This window comes from Alligator mississippiensis, chromosome 1, assembly GCF_030867095.1.
Source record: "Alligator mississippiensis isolate rAllMis1 chromosome 1, rAllMis1, whole genome shotgun sequence".
NCBI classification, from domain to species: Eukaryota; Metazoa; Chordata; order Crocodylia; family Alligatoridae; genus Alligator; species Alligator mississippiensis.
In genome coordinates, this window is record NC_081824.1 from 275846704 (window position 1) to 275870376 (window position 23673).

The 23673-nt window shown below is 42.2% G+C and overlaps 1 protein-coding gene across 7 annotated transcripts in view; it reads left to right on the top strand.

Moving 5' to 3' along the window:
* ROBO1 (roundabout guidance receptor 1) overlaps positions 1–23673 on the top strand; it is a 1177688-nt gene that overhangs the window by 1003050 nt on the left and 150965 nt on the right. For 6 of the 7 annotated variants that reach the window (XM_059720628.1, XM_059720629.1, XM_059720633.1 and 3 more), the window contains one exon: positions 15838–15995. In XM_059720628.1, the coding sequence (XP_059576611.1) occupies positions 15838–15995 (158 nt within the window). Of the gene's footprint in view, positions 1–3284; positions 3322–15837; positions 15996–23673 lie in introns of those variants that run through there. The other variant, XM_059720634.1, reaches the window with a different exon arrangement.

Consider the following 23673-nt stretch of genomic DNA (forward strand, 5'->3'; position numbering starts at 1 on the left):
AATATGTGATTAAAGTGCGCAATGAAGAGCTAAATAAGTATATTCAGTGCCTGAGGCAGGGACTTCTCTGTACTGTATTATAATGCTCACTGACAAAATTAGTATTGGAGGCACAATTCTGTCATTTCCAGGTTAATGAGTGTTTAACTTTGTGATTCTGAGGTGCTCTTCATATGGGGTGGGTTGGTTGACTGGTTTGATCTAAAAGGATTTCTGTAATGTACTTTTGGCATTATAGATAAAAGGTTCCCTAACAACATAAATAGTTGTTAAGTAGACCTATTATTTGGAACATTAATTTTAGAGTAACTTATTTCAAAGTATTGAATTATACTTGAGAATGCCTAGATAATCCTTACTGCCCCTTTTCTTCCAGCACCACTGATTCTAGCCTCTCCTTCTCACCTCCCACAAAGTCTTAATGTAAAATACAGCTTGTGTTTGTGTTTGTGGGCCTTCATCCACTCTTTTTCCACACAGAGTAGCCCTTTCCTTTGTGTTTTCTAGTATGGGAGGAAGTCAGTACTATTTCGGTAGCATATCTCTTCACTGTCCCTGTTCCCTGTTACTCCTTTGTGAAGGCTTAGTTATCTCAACCAGCTCCATATGCATTAAATTGAAAGGGGCAAGACTGTGTCTGCAATAAGTTAAGCAGTTTCCCTCAATGATTTGCAGTTCTTTTTTTTTATTCCACCTCTGTCATTTTGATACATGCCTAAGGCAGCTAACAGTGGTTGTCACAGATCCTACAGTGAGGCAGAGAGGAGCAGAGGGACCTAGCTGACATACAGTGCAGATGAAGAAAGAAGAATTCTCTCAAATCCTTGGGCTTGGAAATAGAAATCCTGACTTCTTTATTTGCCCGAGGATTTGCAAGTTTTGTTCTTTCCTAAAGAGGAAAATTGACAGGAATTTTCAAGCTTAAAGATATGCTACTTCCTTTTGTGGTTTATGCCTAGGGTCCAGTTTGGGGGCCCTAACAACTTCAATCTATTTCAACCACCATCATACAATCCACATCTTCCAGGCAAGTACAGTGTGCCTTCTAGTCAGTGTGTCCTTTTAGAATCATACTAGAAACTGTCTTTTTAATATGATGAAATTCAAATTGTACAAGAACTCTGAGAAAAAAAACAACTTCATTTATGAGCAAGTAAATAGGTAATTTTGCAAAAAGAAAGGAAGTATCAACAACTAAACCAAAGTAAAGGAAAATTCTTGCTTCTGCATTTAGCAATATGCTCTTTGTAGTGACAAATTCTAAATTAAAGACAGTTTAGCCTCTGCTAAGTCATACCATGGAATCTGCAGGATTTTGAAGGAATTACATTTTGGATATAATCAATCAGGTTAATAATCAGGGCTCTACTTATATGTTCTGTAGTTTTGAGAAACCTGAGGGGCTAGGATTGATCGAATAGGGGTGTAATAGGGTTATTACACATAAACTGGTTTAAGTGGTCACAAACTGGTTTAGACCTGTAACAGAACAGAAGTTCAGTGCACATAAGCCAGTTTCAAAACTGTTTAAAGATGAACCTGGTTTAATGTAGTATCAGGCTTAACTGATTTGGGTCAACCCAGTTTATGCAGTGTGTGTCCCAGACCCCTTCCTGGTTTAAGCTAAAGAGTCCCCCAGCATCCCAGATTCTTTGCAGCTCTTGATGGACTGGGATGGGCTGTGCTGTCTTCTCCAGAGAGCAGAGCTGGCTCCACCCCTCTGCTCCCTAGCCAGAGCTCTGGCAGAGACTGCAGGCACAGCAGGGTCTGCCTGGCTCCCTTACTCCCCCCCTCCCCCCCCTGCTACTCGCTGCTCAAGCAGGGGTCTCCCCCTCTACTTCCATCTCCCATAACATGGACCCCAGCCCCATGGACCTAGGCATGTGGTATTCTAACTAATGCAGAGAGATGTCTGTGTGTGTGTGTGTGTGTGTGTGTGTGTGTGTGTGTGTGTGTGTGTGTGTGTGTGTGTGTGTGTGTGTTTCCAATTTCACTGGGGCAGGCAGACAGAACAGTGGCATTTTGGAACTACCAGCTGACCTGTTGATTAATGTCCCTCTGTTCCTTCCTTGGAAGAAGTTGTCTAAGAAGAGCGTGAACTAATGAGAAAGGCTTTTGTTTTGTTAATGGACTGATAAACACTGTGTTATCAGCTCCCTGCTGGCTCCCTCAGTTACCAGGTTTGCGGACAGTATGAAGAACCAGGGAGAGGGAGATTGTAAATCTCAGTATCATCAACAGATGTATAAACTGCACCCTTCCCCCCCCCCCCTTTTCCTCAGTGTGCTAGCCTGGGGGCTGGCAACTCTACCACCCCTTGAGCAGTGAATGGGGAAAAACCTGGGACTGTTCAGGCCAGGGTGGGGGTTTAAATTCCTCCCTAACTCAAAGGTCCTGCCGGGGCCTGCCCACATCCCCTGCTCAGCTCAGCACTATGAAAGGTAAGAGAGGGCTGCTTTAGCACCCCCGATCTTCTAGCCTGAGGCACTGCAGACATGTACCTACATTTCCTCAGTCCAGAGGGAATGTCTTTACATTTACAAACTGATTCAATCTAGACAGGTTAGACTAACCTGCAAAGATTGAATCAATTCAGGCTCCGGCTTTTTGAACGTCTGTCCCTAGGCAGGGAGGTTTCCCTGTCCTTTGCCTTAAGGCATTGCATACAGTTCAGGGTTTAATTATGATTCCCACTGTTGCTGAATGTCCTTGTCAGCATTTCAGCTATCCTTCTCACAAGAACTAAACTTGCTTCTTGAAATGATTTCTCATCCTTTGTCACTTAATTGACTCCTAGCTGATCTTCTAGGAGCCAGGTGGTTAAAAAATTCCTTTTCCTTCATTGAAAAATATATTGGGATGGCTTCCATCCTGTTTGTCCATCCCTGGGCCTTAGTGTTCAATGGATATATAAGACCATATTGACCTGTTTGTGACTGGATACTATTGTGTTTGGTCAGCATCACCTGTAACTTTCTCATAAGGTTTCTTACAAAAGTCTCCTTTGATGATTTCTTCTTAATTGTGGGGTTCAAAGTTTTCCATCTAGTTGTAAATATGGCAAGACAACCTACAAATGTAATATATTAATACCTGTATTTCGCTTTAGCATTCATGTGCTAGATAACATGAATTTCTAAGACATACTTTAACAACCTTGTCTCTCTGGATAGCTTGCATGTTCCAGTGCTCTTTAAAAATATCTGCATATGTAATGTACACCAAAGTACTTATTGCGTCTCCACCCTATACATTAACAGGCCATGTGCCACGGTGCCAAACCCTATGGGCCTACTGTAATGGAGACAAGCCATGTTTCAGGTAAGCCAGCAAGCTGAACTCTTCCTTCCCTTTTAATTTAAGGCAGGAGTGGCCAGCCTACATCACACAACCCATAAGTGGCACAGGCAGCCTTTGTGTTTGTCATGCAGCAGATAGGGAGGGGATGGGCAACACAGTATATGGCAGGGGTAAGAAAGCCATGTAGCAGATTGAACAGAGGAGCACAGGGCAGAGAGCAGAAATAGCAACAGATCAGGCAGGGATCACAGGGCTGGGAGCAGCAAGCAGACCAACATATTGGGCAAGGAGAACAGATTGGAGTGGTGGTCAGGGAGGGCATAGGACCATCCTGCCAAAAAGGACAGCCCTCACTAGTTTAGGGCATAGTAAGAATAATGCTTAAGTTAGTTTGTATTCTTTCCTTTCACCCCAGGACACTTTCAAATCCAAATTAAATTACTACTACTAGTAACATTCATGGAAGTTTTGTCCTTACATTGTGTTAACTGAAGTGTTTTCTGCTTGCATTGAGAACAACTATCATGGCCCCCACTTAAAAATTCAAGTATTACCAAAAATCCATGCATTTTACCCTGTATTTAGAACAAGGAACAGTTTTATTAAAGGTAAATAGTGACCTTCTAGTAAAAACTAAAGATGATCTATGAAGGATACTGATACTAATAATTAAATAGATAATGATTTTAATAGTAGCATTTATGAATGTCTCAGTTTTTGGGTGCCTGAATCTGAGTCACCTTAAAGTATTTTGATTTTCAAAACCTGCACAGTAACTGGGCATTGAAAGCCATGCTTCTTTAAGATTTTTCAGGTTAGGAATTTCAGAACTGAAGCAATCAAAATCTTCAGTCACTTTTTGAAAATCTTTGATTTATAAATGCTGTAATTCTACTAGATACCATAGTAGAGTACTGTGGTTTGCTCCTATCATACATTGCTAATGACAGAACCTAAAATGAGTGGGTATTTGCACAGTTCCAAGAAAACTAGCAGATGCTTTGATTTAGCAAACGGTTAATTGACCTTTACGAGGTAAGTTATACCACAAACGTGTTGGTAGTGCATCTCTAGTATAAAGAGTATTGATATTTTTACCCAGTAATTTTGTTTTGGATGTGTTCTCAAGTGAGTAGCAGTTAGAACTGTAATGCTATTTCCTCCACCCTATAAAAAAAAATGATACTGTGTATAGAGCACAAGGTTTGAGGTTTCAGGACTTCAAAAGCTACTAGCATTTGAAAAAATAAGTGATCTTACTGTGTGTATATTATAATGCCTACAAGAACCTTAAACATGGTATAATTTAAAGTTTAAAAATAAAGGTTACATAGAAGGCTAGAGGAGGGAAAGTACATAGTTATAGAAGACAACTCATAAGTTAAATCAACATCAAAATAGAAAGGAAATAAGAGGCCTTTTAAAACTCTTTTAAAGTTTATCACCCTAGAGTTTCCTCTAGGATGACATTATGGGTTAAGTGTTTACAAACCAGTTATTTAATATGAGTTGGTTGGTCACATAGGTGGCAAGGTAGAGAAAAAGAATATGAAGCCTTTTGCTTTTATCTGTTTCAACTTTTATTAGGACAGTTTTTAAACTCAAAATTAGAATTCACAGTGATCTTCGGCAGATTTTGCTCCTAGCTGTAGAGATTCAACATGAGGATATTACCACTAATTCTTATTAATACAATGAATATGTCTGAATACCAAACATACCTATACAATTTATTTTCAAAATAACTTATTCTTTCAGGATGTTCAGTGCTGAGTTTTACGAAGGGATGAAGTTTTAGATTGAAGAAGGCAGTTTTATACAATCAATTTACCTTGAATCCTTGCTCACAAATATAGAAATTAATGCTCAAATTGTTAAATAGGTCTACTTTAAATATTGGTTTAAAAACAAAAAACAAACTGATCTATAATCAAGAGAAATTTCCCCTGTGGACAGAGAGAGATTTTATAAACCAAATCAATGTGAATTCTTCCTAAAAAATTGCCCAAACTTTATCTACTAGGTAAATAGTAACATCAAGCAGTAATAGGAAAGTTATACATAGGGAACTACTCAATTCATGATTTCACAGAAATTGCAAAATAGGGCAATGTCCACAAAGTCCACAGGAGAAAAAAAACTTACTGAAAATAAAATGCTGGCTCCCCAATGGGAGCTAACTGTCCTCATGGCCACACAGCCTGGTGGGGGCGGGGGGAGGGGGAAGAGGAAGAAGGGCTTCCAGCAAAAAGTTTCTTCTAGGATGACATTATGGCAAGATGGCTGCTGCCTCCACCCCTCGCTCCTGATTGGCTGAAGGCTGCCTATCATGTGGCTCTCCCCCTCTCCACCAATCAGTGATGAGGGATTGGGCTGCATGATGGACTGCCCTCTTAGACAGTTAGTGATGAGGGGTGGTACTGTATGACAGAGCTCCTTGAGCCAATCAGCAATGAGGGGTGGGGCCACGAGAAGCCCTTGGCCAATCAAAGGAGTGTGGAGGGCACCATGATAAGCCCATGAAAATGTGGCCAGCCCTGTGATTTGCCTGAAAAACGGGCCACCTGCTTCCTCGATTTGAGTAGGGCTCTAGTTATATGACCTTGATATGCAACATTAGGGAATGCAATGACGATATTGTATCCAGTTCTGATGTCATTTTTTCCAACATTCATTTAAAAAAGTAGGGAAGTTTTGTCATCCAAGTATCTAAGCTACTTCATTAAACATTTGACACTAGAGGAGCTTTTATTCTGGTTGTCAAAGACATAGCAGCATCCAGTTACTGAAAGCTTAGGTGGGAAATTTTTTTAACTCTATTTGTGGTGCAGATTTATATCAACCTAGGGCAACTCATCTTTGAAACAGGTTACCAAGTGTTGCAGATTGCCCTCCAGTGGGGTGCTGCCTTGAGACCACTAGGATCTTGTCTGGTCTTTGAGGCTATGTACAAACAGTTAAAAAGCCCAAGGCTGAACTGATACAGTCTTCACAGGTTAGTCTAATCTGCGTAGATTAAATTGATAAGCAAGTGCATAGACATTCACTTTTGATTCCAGAAATGCAGCCACATGTCTGCAGTGGTCCAGTCCAGAATCCAGGGGATGCTAAAGGATGCCTCCCTGCTTGGCGGGAGCAGACAATTTGGGCCAAAATAGCCTGCCCACCCTGAGAAGGGAGATTTGTGGGGTAGGTGCAAAGCATCCTGAAATGCTAGGTGACTGTGAATTAATGTGAATCTGGAGGGGATCTGAGACAGAAGTTCAATAAGCCTATTTAACCTAAATCAGTTAAGTCTGAGATCCATCCAGGTTTATCTTAAACCAATTTTATCCATTTTGAAACTGGTTTGTGTGCACTGAACTTCTGTTGATTTACAGATTTTTCTTCTTGAGCAGAAGGCAAGCCTGAGTTCCTCCCCACTTTGAGATCCCTGGTTCTCCATGGCTCTAAAAGTAGATGAACATGTGCTAATTAATACAATCTGGAGATATCCCTTTTAAGGAAAGTCTTAAGTTTGCTACAGTATGTTAGTTCATGTTTTACTGCTTAAATGTGCAGTCACTTGAATTTTAAGGGAATTCTAATTGTATTATGCAACATGGCTCTGTGTCACACTATTGGAACAACATGAATACAGTAACATAGAAATTACAATAAAACCTGTCATACTAAGAGAGATGGTGAATTCTCTGTCAGGTGGAGCCTTTAAATCAAAACTACCTATTTGTGAAAAGTTCAGTGACAAAGTGTGGGGCTTGAGATGGAAACTGCTGGGGGTACTTCTCAGGCCCATGTTAAACAAGAAATCATACCAGACTTTTCCAAATGGCCTTTAAAATGGTCTTACATTTTTCCTTCCATTTCATCTTACGCTTGTTAGCACCATGACCAAAAGAGACTTGGGGGTCATAATTGACCACATGAGATGAAAATGAGCCACCAACATAACACTGCAACCGGCAAAGTGAACAAAACTCTGGCTTCCACCTACCGATTCATCTCAAGCCAAGACCCAAGATGTCATCCTCCTGCTGTACTCAGCCTTGGTGAGGCCGCATCTGGAGTACTGCATCCAATTCTTGGCTCCACAATTCAGGAAGGACGTAGAAAAGCTTGAAAGACTTCAGAGAAGAGCCACATGCATGATCATAGCGCAAGCAAACAGGCCTTACGAAGAGAGGCTGAGAGCCATGGGACTTTTCAGCCTGGAGAAGCACAGGGTCAGGGGTGACTTGGTGGCAGCCTACACATACATAAGGTGTGTGCATCAGGATCTGGGGGGATGCCTGTTCACCAGAGCACCCCAAGGGATGACAAGATCCAGCGATCACAAACTCCTCCAAGACCATTTTAAGCTGGACATAAGGAAAAACTTCTTTACTGTCTGAGCCCCCAAGGCCTGGAATAAACTCCCCCCAGAGATGGTGCAAGCACCTACTCTGGACACTAAAGAAACATTTGGATGCTTATCTTGCTGGGATCCTTTGACCCTAGATGACTTCCTGCCCCTGGGGCAGGAGGCTGGTCTTGATGATCTTCAAGGTCCCTTCCAGCCCTAATGTCTATGAAATCTTAGCATTGTTGTGTAATAATACAATGAATGACAGTAAAGTAACTCCAAGTGTATATTGTCATATGGGAAAGAAAGAGATCAGTTCTTACAAGTTTTAGTATTTTATTTTCTGTGAAATTGCACTGATAAACCCTTTAAAAAATTTTGGTGTACTTAGATGGCCCAAAGATTTCAAGATTTTTACTCTGCCCTACTTTCAGAGGTTTTCCAAGGTGCCTAATATTTTTTCTTTTAACTTTGTTACTGAAGAGTAACTGCCTTTGTGATTTGATTTAATTAACAGCAGAGACTCCCTATGCCTGAAGAAGGGTGATTGAGCCCGAAAGCTTGCAAAAAACGTTTTTTCCAACCACTTAGTTGGTCTAATAAAATATATCACATCTACCCAAAGAACCTTGCCTGCAATTTCAAAATATGACATTCCCTGGATTTCTGAATATCAAAATTTGAGTCAGCTCAGGGTTAACTAACTAGACAAAGTTTACCCCTTCTTCTTAGGATTTTAATGTCTAGAGCCATGTTTGCCAGCAAAAATAGTGTTTCAAAGATAATGACATTTAATAGTCTTGTAGTTCAGACCATCGGGAATTTTTGAGTGTGACCTTATTTATAGACTAGGTACAGATATTTAAAAAGCCAGAGGCAGAATCCATCTAAGTTACGTGTTTTTTTTGTAAGAGGCCTATGTTAGATTGGTAATGAACAATATACACAAGGAGTTGGCAATGTTTTTTAGCTGAAGTGCCAGAAACTAGGGCTGTGCAAAGTTTCGGTCGGTGATTTGATTTGGTGGAGATTCAGCCTGATTCGGTGGCTGAATCTCTGAATCCAAATTGAATCAGGACACCCTTTAATCTCTCCAAATCGAATCGGAACCCTCCAAATCGAGTTGGAGAGATTCAGTGATTTGGACATAGATACAGCTTTAAATGTTTTTTGTGTACCTCAAGGTACCAGGTGGCTCATGAACACTGAGATGGTGAGGCAGATGTGGCATCCCACGGGCGTGTGGGGGGGGGGGTCCCCAGTGCACACAGCAGCAGACCCGGAAGTGGACCAGAGTACTTCTGTTCCGCTTCTGGTTCTGCCACGAAGCACGCAGGAGACCCTCCCCCTACCCCGTGGCTCATAGACTGGTGTCTTCTGGATCTGGGGGGGTACCTGTGGTCCCCCCACGGCCAATCACCAAGCTGGGGGGGACCAGAGCCTGAGCCAGCTGCAAACTGCTGCACTGGCCTCTGCAGCCCCAACATCAGCTCTGGCACCTGTACCACCAGTGGGTACAAATGTGCCTCAGAGCAGATGTTGGGGAAGGGGCCTGGGGCAGGGCAACCCTGGCCCCTCCCTTGCTGTCCACCTGGAGGCACATATGCGGTTACCACTGAAATGGACCCTGGCCAAGGGCTCTGGAGCCCTGTGTAGCTCTGGGCAGCTGTAGCAGGCAGGCAGCAGGTTGCAAACACTTGCACTGGGCTCTGGAGCACTGGCACTGACTCCATAGTGGTGGTGACTGCATGCATGCCTCCAGGCAGATGGTGAGGGAGAGGCTGGGGTTGTTCTGCCTCAGGATCCTCCCCTGCCATCTGCTCAGAGTGGTGTGTGCAGCTGCCACTAGCACAAAGCCCAGCTGGTGCTCTGGACCTCAGTGCAGCAGTTTGCAGCTCCTGGATGCACCTGCCCCAGACTCTGGGTAGCTGCTGCCAGCCATGGAGCCTGCTTGCAGCCTCCCAGCCACCTGCTTAGAAGCAGCCTGGTCTCCGTGCCTGGCAGTGGCTGCCCAGATCCCAGGCTGGCGGTGGTGTGCCAAGCAAAATGGCCTCTCATGCCTGCCAGGGGTTGCCAACCCCTGATGTACACATTTGTCTGGCGGGGGCGGGAGGGGTGGTGGAGTAGAGGGGAGGCACACAGGCTGCCTGCACTGTCCCAGTCCTGCAGGTTGGGGGTGCTTATGCACACCTCTCAGCATACTTCACAGGCTCCCTGGGCTGCTGGAGACTGCTGTGAGCAGCTGAGTGCTGGGCCACCCCTGATTGACTGCTGGACATGGGCAAACACGATCTCCCACCCCACTACCACCCTAGTACTCCAGGACCCAGTAGCTGTGGGCCAAAAAAGACTTTTAGCACCCCAGGTGTCTATGGCCTGGGTACCTGCTGGCAGTGACTGAGCTGTGGAAGTTGCAGGGTTGCCTTGGTGCAGACCCAGTCCAAGTGTTCTGTCCCCTGCCACCTGACCCACCAGAGGTGAGCTGCCTACACCAGCTCCTGCTCCAAGGTCATGGTGGGGCATTTTAGGATCTGGGTAGCAGGGCACCTGTCTCTGGCTTCTGAGATCTGGTATGCAGGAGCCAGAGTCAGGCTCCATGGGGCTGTACATAAGCATGGGGACATGAAGGGGAGCGGTGGAGGGGGTCCCTGGCTGGGTGGGCAGGAGCCAGGGTTGGGCTCCATGGGTCTGTGCCCAGCACAGAGTTGTCCTGGGCTTAGTGTCAGGTGTGTGTGTACATTGTGGGATTTGGGGACAGTCTGGGAATGTGAGTGCCCAGGTTCCAGGGCTTGTGCATGCGGCACAGATGCCTCCCTTCCCTACTGCTGCCTGCCTGCAGCTGACAGATGGCCAGAGTTTGAGGGCAGGGCCTACTGAGTGCTTTGCCAGAGCAGCCAAGTGCAGGCTGAATGCTGTCTTGCCTCCCTGTGGGAGAGTGTAGGGGGCCGCAAAGGAGGCTGTGATGTGGCAGGACAGCAGTCAAACTTGAATCAGTAGGGGATCTGGTACAGCATTTCAATTCAGCGATCTAACTTAAATTGATTAGATTTGAGTGCACATTGAACCAGGTCTCTCTTAGATCAGATTCTGTCATTTTTAGACTGGTCTATGTGCACTGAACTTCTGTAAGGTTACGAGTTTAGATCAGTTTCCAATCACTTAAACTGGTTTATATGTAATGTCTGTATCTGGCCATCATGACCTATAAAGCCCCAGAAAGAATTTCTTGATTATTTTGTAACCAGCACCTTGATTCAGCAAGATATTTAAGTATGTGTGCATATTTTTATTGCATGTGCCATCCCACTAAAAACAATTCTTAAAGTTTGGCTGTATGGCTGAACTAAGATCTTCATCTTTGTTACTAATGTGCAGTGTCTGGTGTGAACAGTTAGAGCTTAAGACAGACATTGTATGATATGTTCATATCTTAAAAATGCTAAGTGTTGTGCGTCAACAAGAGCTTAGTGTTTGATAGATAGGCAGAGGAAAGGGTTATTGATGCTAACTAATGGGAAAATTGGAAAAGAGAGCAGTATAATGCTGGTAGTTTTGAAAAGAGAGAAAGATCATATATTGATTACTCACTGTGGATGGCTCATAACCAACCTATGAATTAAAAACTTTCCAGGAGCAGTTAAGATATAAAAGTGTTTGAAAACAAAGATGCAGAGGGACAAGCTGACAGCGGGGTACTTATTAAAAATGATTCACCAGTGATTGCCTGTTAAGTCAAGGTTGTTATCTGGTTGTGTACATCATCGATATATTTACATTCCAAGATGCACTGGATTTTTCCTTTATCTTGTTTTGTAGAATTTGTTTTCCCATAATTTGCTGTATTTTAACTTTTCGTTGTATTTTATCAGTCAAGTTAAGATCTATAAGGAAACTGCTTTTGGAAAAATGCAGATTCGTTATAGTTGTATAGGCAAAAACAAAGTAGTAGTGATTTCTTGGTTGTAATCTTTCAAGAATTAAAAATGGGAATAGGCTATTTTAAAAATATCAAATTAATGCTACAGTAGCCTTTCAAAAAGTGCATTGACATAAAGCAGTGCAGTGGATCTTTAACACTGGATTGTTTGATCATGGAGTTTAGCTTGCTGTTAGAACATATATTTTTATTTGATCTAAGCCAATGTGCTTGCTAGTGGAGATCTGTTTCTTTTCAAAAAGGGTATTAACAAGTGACCAGTTATTTTAGTGAAGACAACTTCTTCATGTCAGACTTTCATATGATCCCTAAGTAATCCAAAGCAAAACATGTTAATTTTGAACCTGAATATGATTTATACTGTCATAATTTAAATCAAATCATGGATTTTGCCACAATGAAAGGAAACAATTTTTTATTAAGTTCACTGTGAAGGAAGTGAAATATTTATTTTCCAAGAGGACTCGCATATACCTCAAATAACATGTCTGAGACCTGCTTCTTTTGTACTGTGTTCCCCATAGTAAGTGTCCAGGATAGTTGACTGGAAGATCCTAAGTCATTCAAGCTGTCATAGCCTGGGGTCAGGGGATGGCCATCCTGGCCAGCCCCTTGCCTTGTTCAGTCTCTATGCCCCTAGGATTGTCTAGCAGTTTGAGAAGGTTGCTGGCTAAGTGGATAACGTGAGGTTGGAATGATCGGCCATGAGTGGTACAGAAATGTCTTACTAATGTTTTCCTTGCAGTAAATGTCATAATTTCTCCTTCCTTTGCCCCACAAGTGGGTAACACTGAATTACTGAAAGGGTACATGTGTGTGATGTGATTTTGTCACTTTGTCTGTTAAAAATTCACAACATAATGCCTTTAACTCCCCCCCCCCCCCCCCCCGGATGTTCACAAGTATTGTAATGTAGGGGATGGAAATCTTTAGAAGTAGTGGGCTGGAATAATGCAGCTTGGGCTGAAGCAGGCTGCCGCTTACAACCCAACTGCCTCCCCTGCCAATGAATTGCTGCCAACTCTGGGCCAGTTTAAATCCCATGGCAGGTTGGATCTGGCCCTCCCCTGTTACAGCATGTAGCGCCCCCAAGAAAGTCAAATTCTAAGTCAGATACACTCTAATATGCACCATATAAAGATGAGCATTTATTGTACCATAGGATACTAAAACACTTAATAAAGGCTGCTTACTCTAGTAATTTGGATAAAAGCAATGTCAACTCTCTTTGATATGCAGAAAAAAATTGGCCAGCACTGGAAGGACAGTTCAATTTTGCTATTCTGACTTGGTAAAAGATCATTGCTATGTTAATTATTTGAGATGGTTGTCTATAAGCAATGAAGCAGTTACACTTTTCCTTCACTGGTGTGGGCTGTAGGCATCCCTACTGGTAACTGAACCTTTCTTTGTCTTAAACCTGACTTTACCTATATGCCATTTCATCCTGTAAGGTGACACACATCCTTCTTCAGCATAAAACTTGGAGAACAGACTTTCAGATTTGAAACTTTGTTCAGGACTTCAGCAAATGTCTTCCATCATGTTAGTTGTCAATAAAAGTTTACCACAAGTGACTCCAGATTCCTTTTCTATTTCTTATGCTACCAGGAAATTTTCTCTGGGAAATATGTTTCACGGAGGGGAAAAAATAAAATGATAAATTGTTGTATATGGCTGACTTCATAGTAGACTTATCAAAGCTGTTCCTGTATCTGATTAAATTCACTGAGTAGAGAGCCTCATACAAGCCAGTGAGGTCAAAGCAAGTTGCTCTCCTGGGCAAGGAGCATGGGATTGTGGCCATCATTTGCTACATTCTACAAAATGTTCGAGTACAGTATTAATAAAAGTTGCCACTAGTGTTTCTTAAATATGGGTATTTTTTTTATTCATCAAGATTATACAAACTAACTTCTAAAATTCACATCCTGGTTTTATTTTAGCTATTTCTATTCCAGTTGATTTTATGCTCACAAAATGAGATGCATACGGTGAAATTTGACCCTTTGGTAACTGAAAGCATATACTGTACTGGATTATGAAGTATACTGCTATTATATCTTCAAAAGGAAACATATTCTCAATTTACAGTGAGCTTTGACTATAAAGGATATGGAAGAAAAATTGCTTTTTCAGCAGGAGAAGAAATCTTAAAATTTATAACTTTATGCCAGGGCCTGAGGCAAAACTGGAGTATGTATCTACTTTACAGCTGCAAAAATAATTACATGACCACTATCTGCGGAGTAATCTTTAATGGATTACATTTTGTTAGCTTTTCATTATGTAACTATAGAGAAAATAATTCATAGTAAATGGGAAAAAATATTTTGATGTATCTTTGGCCTGGACCTTTGATGTCCTGCTAAGGCATTTTATTATGCATTGGTTAATTTGTGAAAGCTCTCAGTTTACAGACAAGTTACTTCCCTTGTAAAGCTGATCTAAGCCTAACAAGTGTAGAAATTACTCAAGTAATTTGCTTTTATGAAGTATTGAACTTCTCTTTTTGTTTCAAAGGTGTTAAAAGCTAGCCAAGGTGCTATCTGATAGGTTTTCATCTTAAATTTATTAGGTCTTCCGGACTTGAAAAGCACTTAAGGTTTTGCTTGATTTGTGTGTGCGTGTGGTTTTACAGTGTCTCCTTTTAAATATCTCTCTGTTTTTTACATGGGTCATATATAAGTGATATGACTCTTGGCACTGTATTAGTGATACTCCAAAAAGATTTTTTATCATGTCAGAATAGAATTAGTGCCAGATCAACTCACTGGCACTTCCATGTGCTCTATCAGGAGAGGTCTACTACAAGGAGGCAGGTGGCTGATTTTGTGGGCAGATTGCAGGGCTGGCCACCATTTTCATGGGCTTGTCACGATAGTGCTGTCCCTTGGCGCTGATTGGTTTACAGGGCTATCTATCATGTGGCCCTGCTTCTCACTGCTGGTTGGTGGAGAGGGGTGTGGCCGTATGATAGGCAGCTCCCTCAGCCAATCAGTGGCAAGGGGCCAAAGCAACAGCCATCTTGCCTGCTCTGCTTTGTGCCCCTTCCCCCCTGCAGGTGGGAGGACTGCCACTGGAGTGCCAGCATTTTATTTCTAGTAAGTTCCCCACCTCTCCCTCCCCCCAGATTTTGTGGACATCATGCAAATTTCACGATTTCTATGAAATCCATGAAATTGCACTTTGAGTTGGCCCGTATTTATCTGTACCACAGAGTTCTTCGGCTTTAATACACTTTGCCATAACACTGACTTGCTGAAACTATTTTCACTGAAACTCATTTTAAAGAAAAGCCCATCTAACACAGGGCTCACATTAATGGAAATAACTACCAATATAGATTCATCTTTACTGAAAGGTGAATTTGGATCTCTTCAGCTTTCACAAGTGACAGCTGAGGGGAGACCTTGTAGCCACCTACAAGTTTATCAAGGGAGGACAACAGGGAATTGGTGATGTGCTATTTACCAGAGCGCCCCAGTGAGTAACTAGGAATAATGGGTGCAAACTAGTGGAGAGTAGATTTAGGTTAGACATTAGGAAGACATTTTTTACATTAAGGGTGGCCAGAATCTGCAATGGGCTTCCAAGAGAGGTGGTGCTATCACCTAACTTGGAGGTCTTCAAGAGGAGGCTTGATAGTCACCTGGCTGGGGTCATCTGACCTCGGTCCTCTTTCCTGCCAGGGGCAGGGGGTCGGACACGATGATTCATTGTGGTCCCTTCCGACTCTACTATCCATGAATTTATGAAAATATTTAAATTTAGATTAGACTTAATGCTGCTTTTTTGGCACGGGGTTTAAGAATAGTTTTCTGTTCTTGAGCCAGTGTTTTGGGTGATGGCCAAAGGTGATGGGCACAAAGCTGATGTCCCAAAACCATGCAACTATTGGTGAAATCAGCAAACATACTGCATCAATCTCCTAGACTCAGGCTCAGACAGGTCACAAAAGAGAGCAGACTCCATAGATAAGGGCTCTTCAAGAGAAAGTCCCTATCCCCCTGCCCCCACCATGTTCCAGACATAAATATTTGTAACAGACAAATCAGCTCCAGGCAATTCTGTCCGCTACAATGTGAAAATGAGCAGAGATTATCCTTGCAGCCAAAATGATCACACAGTTTAAATATTCACTTCCCTTTTTAACAAAGTAACATCTTGTTAAAGTGGCCAGTGAAGGCCAGAGTATTTTGCTGTCTGATGTGTACACTAAAGTGTTACTACTATTTTTTTCATTTTACTCTTCTAGTACTACGAGATGACTTCAGACAAAACCCTTCAGATGTAATGGTAGCAGTGGGTGAGCCTGCTGTGATGGAATGCCAGCCCCCAAGAGGCCATCCAGAACCCACGATTTCCTGGAAAAAAGATGGGTCCCCTCTGGATGACAGAGATGAAAGAATCACAGTAAGTATTAGAGAGAGAGCGAAAAACACAGTTCTTTGCAAATCTCTCTCCTTTCCCCTTAACTATCTTTCTATTTACAATATACCAGGGCAAACCAAACTGATATACATGTTATTAGTGTGGTGAGCATGCTGACCTTCTGCCATTCTTTATTCTCTCCCCTTCTGTTCCTACTCTGCATGCCCCAGGAGGCAAACCTCATTTGCACATAGCTGGAAATGGATCCTGTCTAACTTCAGATTTATGCTGTCTCTTGGGACAGGAGGGGAGGGGAAGGGGGATTGAGCATTTCTATTTGTGAGAAATGATTATGATCAACCAATTCCTCCATCCCTACGTTTAGGTTGAGAGTTTGTTGCAAACTGTAGCTCATGAAAATAAAAGTCATTACATTTTCCACTGTCACATAGTCTTTCTTTCTCTTGATTACTTTTATTGTCTTGGGTCTATACAGTAGACTTCCAAACTAAGTTGTTCTCTAGTGGTGAAGATGAACTGTCAGTAAGTAGCATAGGTAAGCCTATTTACTTTTTGAAAAAAAATCCTTTGAAATGGCTCTGCTATACCTCCCACAGTAGAGTTGTGAAGTAGATTAGGAAGGATAATAGGCTTTTGGGATACAGTCACTTTTCTTTAGGAAGATAACACTTTCTTCACTTACGCAGTTTTCTCATTAAAGGAGTTTTCATACACATTAGTGTGTGTAGGTTAACAACTATAATGCACCAGTTATTCCAAAGTATGGAAAAAGAAGCTTCTAAAACAGTTTTTTCTCAACCAGGATGCTGGGGTACCCAGGGGTGCTGCAAAATCCTTTGAAGAGTACTGTAGGAAGTGTGAGGAATTAAGCAGATAAAGACAGTTTCATTCTTCAGAAGGAGAGAAGCAGATGTGGGTAGGCTCAGGCTCTCCCTGCTTAGCTGCTCCTGTCCCCTAGCCCCACTGCCAGCCCACTTTGCAAGGCAGTAAACCCTGTGATGAATCAGTTTTTGAAATGGGATGCTACTCAATTCACAGAAATTATGGAGGGGTGCCTCAAGTCTGAGCAGTGCATTGACTTTAAAAAGATTGAGAACCACTGTTCTAATATCAGAAAACTATCATTCTTCTAATTTATGAGAGGTAAAACAATAATCCATTGTGTCTAAATGGCTGCACAAATCCAAATTAATACAGGGGTCAGAAATATATACACTGCCAACACAGTGATACAAGACATCCATCCATATGGGCTGGGAAACATCTGAAACTTTACATTTTATAAAGATCTGAGTATCATGTGAATTACTACCTTAAGCTTATGTAAAATGAGGCAGAAGATATATACTATTAAACCTTAATCATCTGCTGAAATGAATGAATATTGTAATCACCGAAAGCATTAAAACCCAGCACCCTCCTTTCAAAATTGCCATTGCTTTTTGACATCTAAATTGCTTGTTGTTTTTGTTTTCCTCTTAAGGGAAAAACAAAGCTTAGCAATTTAGTCCTAGAAAATTGCAATGGTATATAATGAAGGCTTTATATTTTCAAATTTTCCATCTTGCTGGGGTTGTCTGATCCCAGTGGTCTTTCCTGCCCAAGTGCAGGGGGGCTGAACCTGATCATCTGTAAGGTCCCTTCTAGCCCGTAACAACTATGAGATTGATAATTATTTAAAAAAATCTGTAGAATCTGTACTTATCTCTTGCTAAAAATGAAATCCCTTCCAATTGTACTTTAAAAAAATTTGTTTATTTCTTTTTCAATATACAATGACAAGTCCTGCCAAATATAGAAAAACAGAAGATCAAAACAATATTGTTGCTCTGTGAAACGCATTCTAAACTTGAGCTGCATGTTGGTGCAGTGTATTTCTATGGCAGGAATTTCAGGTGTTCTTTAATGTGGCACTTTTTGTTGTTGCACTTTCAAAGCACTCTTCTCCCACCTGTGAGAACAAAGACACGCCCAGAACAAAGGCTACTGTCCTAGGCTGGCAAACCACCTGTGCTTTTTGATAGTTTCAAATCAGTACTTGTTGTAGAGAAAGAGCCCCTAAGTCTGTCCTTGGTTTATGGTTATTATATACTGTGCCAGCTAACTAGCACTCTTCCATTTTCCCACCTGCCAGAATTATTTTGTGTTATCTGCTTTGTTTCTAAAAACAAACAGGAAGAAAAAGGGAGGAGGAGGATATTTGATATCAAGTCTAGAAATAAACTTGATTCAGATATTGTCTTGTGCTAAGATGAGTGTTTGTTTTTAGAGGTGTAAATTAATGTTGCTGAGATGGTAAGTTCAAGTGAATTAATTTGCGTCATATTTGCCTGGCATTGTCTGAAACAGTACTATTAATATCATGGTTTCTTTCTCACACAGAGAAGGAACTGAAATGACATTGTAATGCAGATTCCCATTTATATACAGCTGTAGGGAATCTTGCCAAGAGGGGTAAATAAACATTCAGTTGTATGTCTTTACAGCTTTGCAGTAACAAAGTGCATTTTCTTGGTGATAGCTTAGAAACAAAGGGAAATAGGGACCTGGGCTGGACAGCAGGCTAAAGGAGAGCAAGGTAAAAAGAAATATTGACAACTTTATTTTGGACAAGTTTGGATAGATGACATAATGCTGTATAAGTCATTCCCACTTTGGTTTTAGAATCGAGTAAGAGAGCTAAACCATTACAATGGTGAAAATATTAGCAAAGAGATGTGCTTTAAAACAATGGATACACTTTAGTCAGAAAAAAGGTCAGTCACTTCTTACAGGGTATAACATACTTGTGCTGTAAGTTGATTGAAATCTTGGATCCACTTAAATCAGTGGTAGAACTCTTGTTGGTATTAATGGGACCAAGATTTCAGCCATTATTTAGAAGACAGGAGTTGCATCCCCATTTTAAAAAAGTAGAATTGCAGGAGCACACAGGCCAAAAGTTAAAATGGTGTATACAAATGTGTATGTCTACAAAAGAGTGAAAGAATGTGTAGATACTACTTTTGAAAGTGCTGGTGATGTTTCCAGAGTTAATATTATTTTGAGGTTTCTATACTGAGAAAAAAACAAAGAACATAAGAACATAGGAATTGCTATTTATTGGGTCAGACAATAGGTCTATCTTTCCCAGTATCCTGTGTCACACAGTGGCAGAGAGTGGATGATGAAGGGGAGAGTGAACTGGGTACGACCAGGGTCTTTTCTGCTGTTCCTCTCTCACTAGCAGCCTCCAGCATTTAAGGTCTAGGACTTAACCTAGACTTAAATGACTGGAACTAAAAAATTTAATTTGGGTTCATCTACACATGCAGTTAATTTGCATCAATAAACTCTGGTGTATATAGCACCAGAATTTCTTGCTCCTGGGCTCCATGTTTACATATGTGCCCAGGACCATAGGACATTGATCTGGGTCAGAGCAGCCTGGGCTGGCAGAGTGCCCAGGAGGTATTCCTGCGAGCCCAGGGCTGCTCCAACTCGACACAATGTGCTGCAGAGGGACTGGCTGGGGCCTGAGGGTACTCCAGTGTCAGGCTAGCCCCCTGCACTGAATGCCCCAGCCAGCCGGATCAGTATCTATACATGTGTTGCTGTGCGTGGAAAAACTCCGCATCAGGATAGTACTTGTATTTTGTAAGTAGTAACTTGCTGTGGAGTTTATTTTCCTGTGGCCAAATAGGGTTGCATGTGTAGATGCCAAGACATTTACTGCAGAGCTAACTAGGCAACTCCACAGTAAACATCTTGTGTCGACACACTGACTAAATGCCATTTAAAGCAAGTGTAAGTAGGAAATGGTGACTGAAGCATGTAGATACCTGGAGGCATTACATGTATAAACATTGAAGAATCACTTTTTTAGAACATGGGTATTTTCAGTTCACCTCTTTACTGGGCATGTCTACACAAGATGCTTTACTGTGAAGTCGTGTAGTTTACTATGCAGTAAGCATGTGCATTTACACACCCACATGCTTACTTCGCAGTAAACTTAACTAAGCACTTAACTAATCACAGTAAACTTAACTAGTCAGTAAGCACATGCTTACAGTAAACTTGACTAACCTGCAAATGCAAGTAGCAAATTTACTTGTGATTAGTAATGACACAGTAGCTCTCATGTAGACACCTGACTGGGAGCAAATCTGCTCCTGGTCAGCCAGCCATAAGGGGGTGGGAAATTACTCCCTGTGCTGGGAGCTGCCTGCTGCCAGGGTAGGCTCTGGCACTGGAGCCTGGGCAGAGACTGTTTACCTGCCCTGACAGGAGGGAGAGCCAAGCCTTTTGCCCTAAGATTGCGATCAGGGATTGGGGAACTGGGAGATCCTTATGTCCCAGTGTCAGCTTTTGTGTTGCGGGGCCGACAGTAAGAGATGCTCATCTCCCTAGTACAATAGGCTAGGGAGCCCGTTCCCCACCCAGGGCCATGATCGCGAAGGTGGGTGGGGAAAAGGCTGGGGAGCTTGTTCCCCACTCAGCTCTGTGAGTATGGAGCTGGGTGATGAACAGACTAGGGAGCCCGTTCCCTGCTTAGCTCCATGAGCACAGAACTGGGTGGGGAGCAGAGTGGGGAACAAGCTCCCCAGCCTGTTCTCTACCCAGATCTGTGCTCTTGGAGCTCAGTGGGGAACAAGTTCCCAGCCTGTTCCCCACCCAGCTCTGCGCTCATACACCTGGGCAGGTAACAAGCTCCCGAGCCTTTTCCTCACCCAGCTCCATGCTTATGGACCTGAACAGGGAACAGCCTCCCCAGTTCTGCCCCTTGATCATGGAGCAGGGGCTGGGTACTGTCCTGGTCAGGGGCAGGTCTCAGCCCTGTGCCCCAATCAGGTGATAGGGGCATGGGGCTTGGAAAGAGCTGCAGGGTTGAGTTAGGTTTCACCCCCTGGCCCAATCTGCTGGTGGGGCAGCTAGCAGCAAGCTAGGTGCTAGTTGCCCCACTGATGGATGGCATAGGGGACTGGGACCTGCCTCTCCCCTGCAGCTCTTTCCAAGTCCTGTGCCCTGGATTGTGGAGCCAGGGCCAGGAGCTCCCTGCTGCTGGGGTAGGGGGGCATTGTCTCCGTCCTGGCAACACGCAGACCCCCAGGGGCAGGGTGCAGTGTCCTAGCCCCAGCCAGGGCCTGGCAGCCCCTGGGCTAACACCAAAATCTCCCCCTGGTGGTGACAGGGCCCCATTGCAGGGCCTCAGGAAGCAGGAATAGTTTGCTGCCATTAGCAGCAGATCTGCTCCGGCTTCCCTGCTTGTGTAGACACCTGCCCAGGAGTGTTTATCCGTGAGTAGTTTACTTGCAAGTAAACTGATCCAAGATCAAATGTATGTGTAGACACACCCACTGAGAAGTCCTGCCCTATGTTAATGCCTTCACAATCGAAGAGGCAAGATATTTTGTGGGTTGTTTTTTATTGGACCAGTTACCTAGTACAGAGGAACACAGATAAGCTTTCAGATACCATGGTATTCTTCCTCAGGTTTCACAGTGAAAATCCTTCCCTCCATTTTTCCTGGACCATCATATCTAAAACATCAACCCAAAGCTTTTACAATCTGAAAAATTCCTTTCCTTTCAGTAGCAAAAGTGGTAGTCTTGGGTTAGAACTTCTCAACTTTAGATAATAGATGATTTTCAGGCAGCAGAAAGCAAGCAATAGTTTGGTTTCTGGGGCAAACCTGACATCATGAAACCAGTTTCATAAATTTTGTATTGGAACTACTTAATTTTTAAAGTAATCGTTAAATAAGATCCAAGTTGGACACAATCCTGTGGAATGCAAGAAAAAGAAATATAATTTTGTCCCAGTAAACTTAAGAAAATGAGTCGGGTTTTTTAGATGGCATGGTGATAAATGGGGTCTTTGCATATTTTTGTTAATTAGAGCAAAAAAAAAAATTGCATGTGTTTAAGGTTCTGGAGAGAAATAAATGGAAGAAACATGGTAAGAGAGTACAGATGAATTTAGTTATTGATTAGTTAGTTATTGGTGACTGATAGAGTGTGTGTGTGTATATATGTGTGTGTGTGTGTGTGTGTGTGTGTGTATATATATATATATATATATATATATATATATATATATATAAAAAGACATCTACATGTCATGACTACAATTCTACTAGATTCAGTTTTTTTTTCTTAGACTTCATTGTAGTCTGATCACCATACACCAGTGATTCTCAGCCAGGTTGCCCTGGTACCATGGGGTAACTTGAGACCTTTTTGAGGGTGCTGCGGTGTGCCATACAATGTTAACACATGTAAGTCTGATTTCCAAGATAAACCCAGAGATTTCAGATAGGAACTCATAGTGTTAAGAATGTCCTGACCTGTTGTGGTCCTTCTGAATTCTTAGCAACAGAATTATTCTATTATTTTTCTGTAGTCAAAAAGCAAGTGAAAAATAATACTTGGCACTTTCTGAGGTGTGCCTCGAGCCAAATTAGGTATGCCTCAAGTCTAAGAAGGCTAAGAATCACTGCTAATCATGTTTCTATGGAGTTTGCCTGATGCGCTGTGTGAAGAATCTCTGTCTAAACATTTTGTCTCCTTGTTTATAGAAAAATGGGTCCAAGAGCAATTTTCTCAGTGCATTGGAGCTAAACATGATTTCTCTCCAGTGTATTCTTTACACCACAGTATGAAAGTATATGCTTGTAAATCTGGTTAATCCTTGTTTGTGTATTCCAAATGAAGCAGAAAAGACCATCTAACATGGGGGAGATGTTTATCTTTAACGTAATTTGTTGAATCTAAAATTTGTTGTCATAATGTCAAAGCAAAACAGGTGATATGTTCTGTATCCATCCAATTAGTTTTTTTCCTCATGGGGGATATATGGTGGAAATCATGAACTCTTCCTGTACAGTTGGATAGGCCAACAGGTGTAGCCTTAAGTACAACCCGGGGAATAGCTCTGTTTTCTGTTTCTGAACATTTAAAAAAAATAATTTTTTTCAAATTTTGTCCCAGTAACATTTCTTCTCATTAGAGAAACTGAGAGCACCAGAGTATTTACATACTTTGCATCAGTCATTTGACAACTAAAATACTTCTCTGGAGACTTTTTCCTAAGTCCTAGTTTTTTCATTATGTGGCATATTTTGAGTGCACCCTCACTAATGTTAAAAAGGGGAGCACCTAGGACAAAAAAATATATAATATTCTAACTAAGCAACCTTTCTGAGCCTGCACTGTTTGATGTTGTTGTTGTTGTTGTTGGTATTGGGTCAATAACCATGTAGGCCTTCACTTTTACTCAAAACATTGGCTTTTGTTTTGGTGGCAGTACTTACTTAAAAAGGCACACTCACAAAGGGTACATACACCTGTTACATTTATATCAACCTAACCAATCTATGGAACACCTGTACACCTTCAGAGCACAGCCTCAGGGCTGGAAAAGCCCAATCACTCAGGTTAGCACCAGGGCTGCACTATTCTCTCTGACCCAGGGCTTGTTTTAACCCCTATTCCTCCCTCTAACCAGGCAACCTCCCCCCCTCCCCCCCCCCCAAGTTACTTAAACTGGTTTCCCCATGTGGCTCTCAGGAGTGGCAAACACTTGTACATGTTGCCTCCTACTCTGTGCTCATGCAACTTGAAGTAAGCCATGTGAATGTAAACGATGTTTAGTGAATAGCCGTCGTCACCCACAACCACAGAATAGCATAAACAATTCTAATCCTCACTCTTTTTCA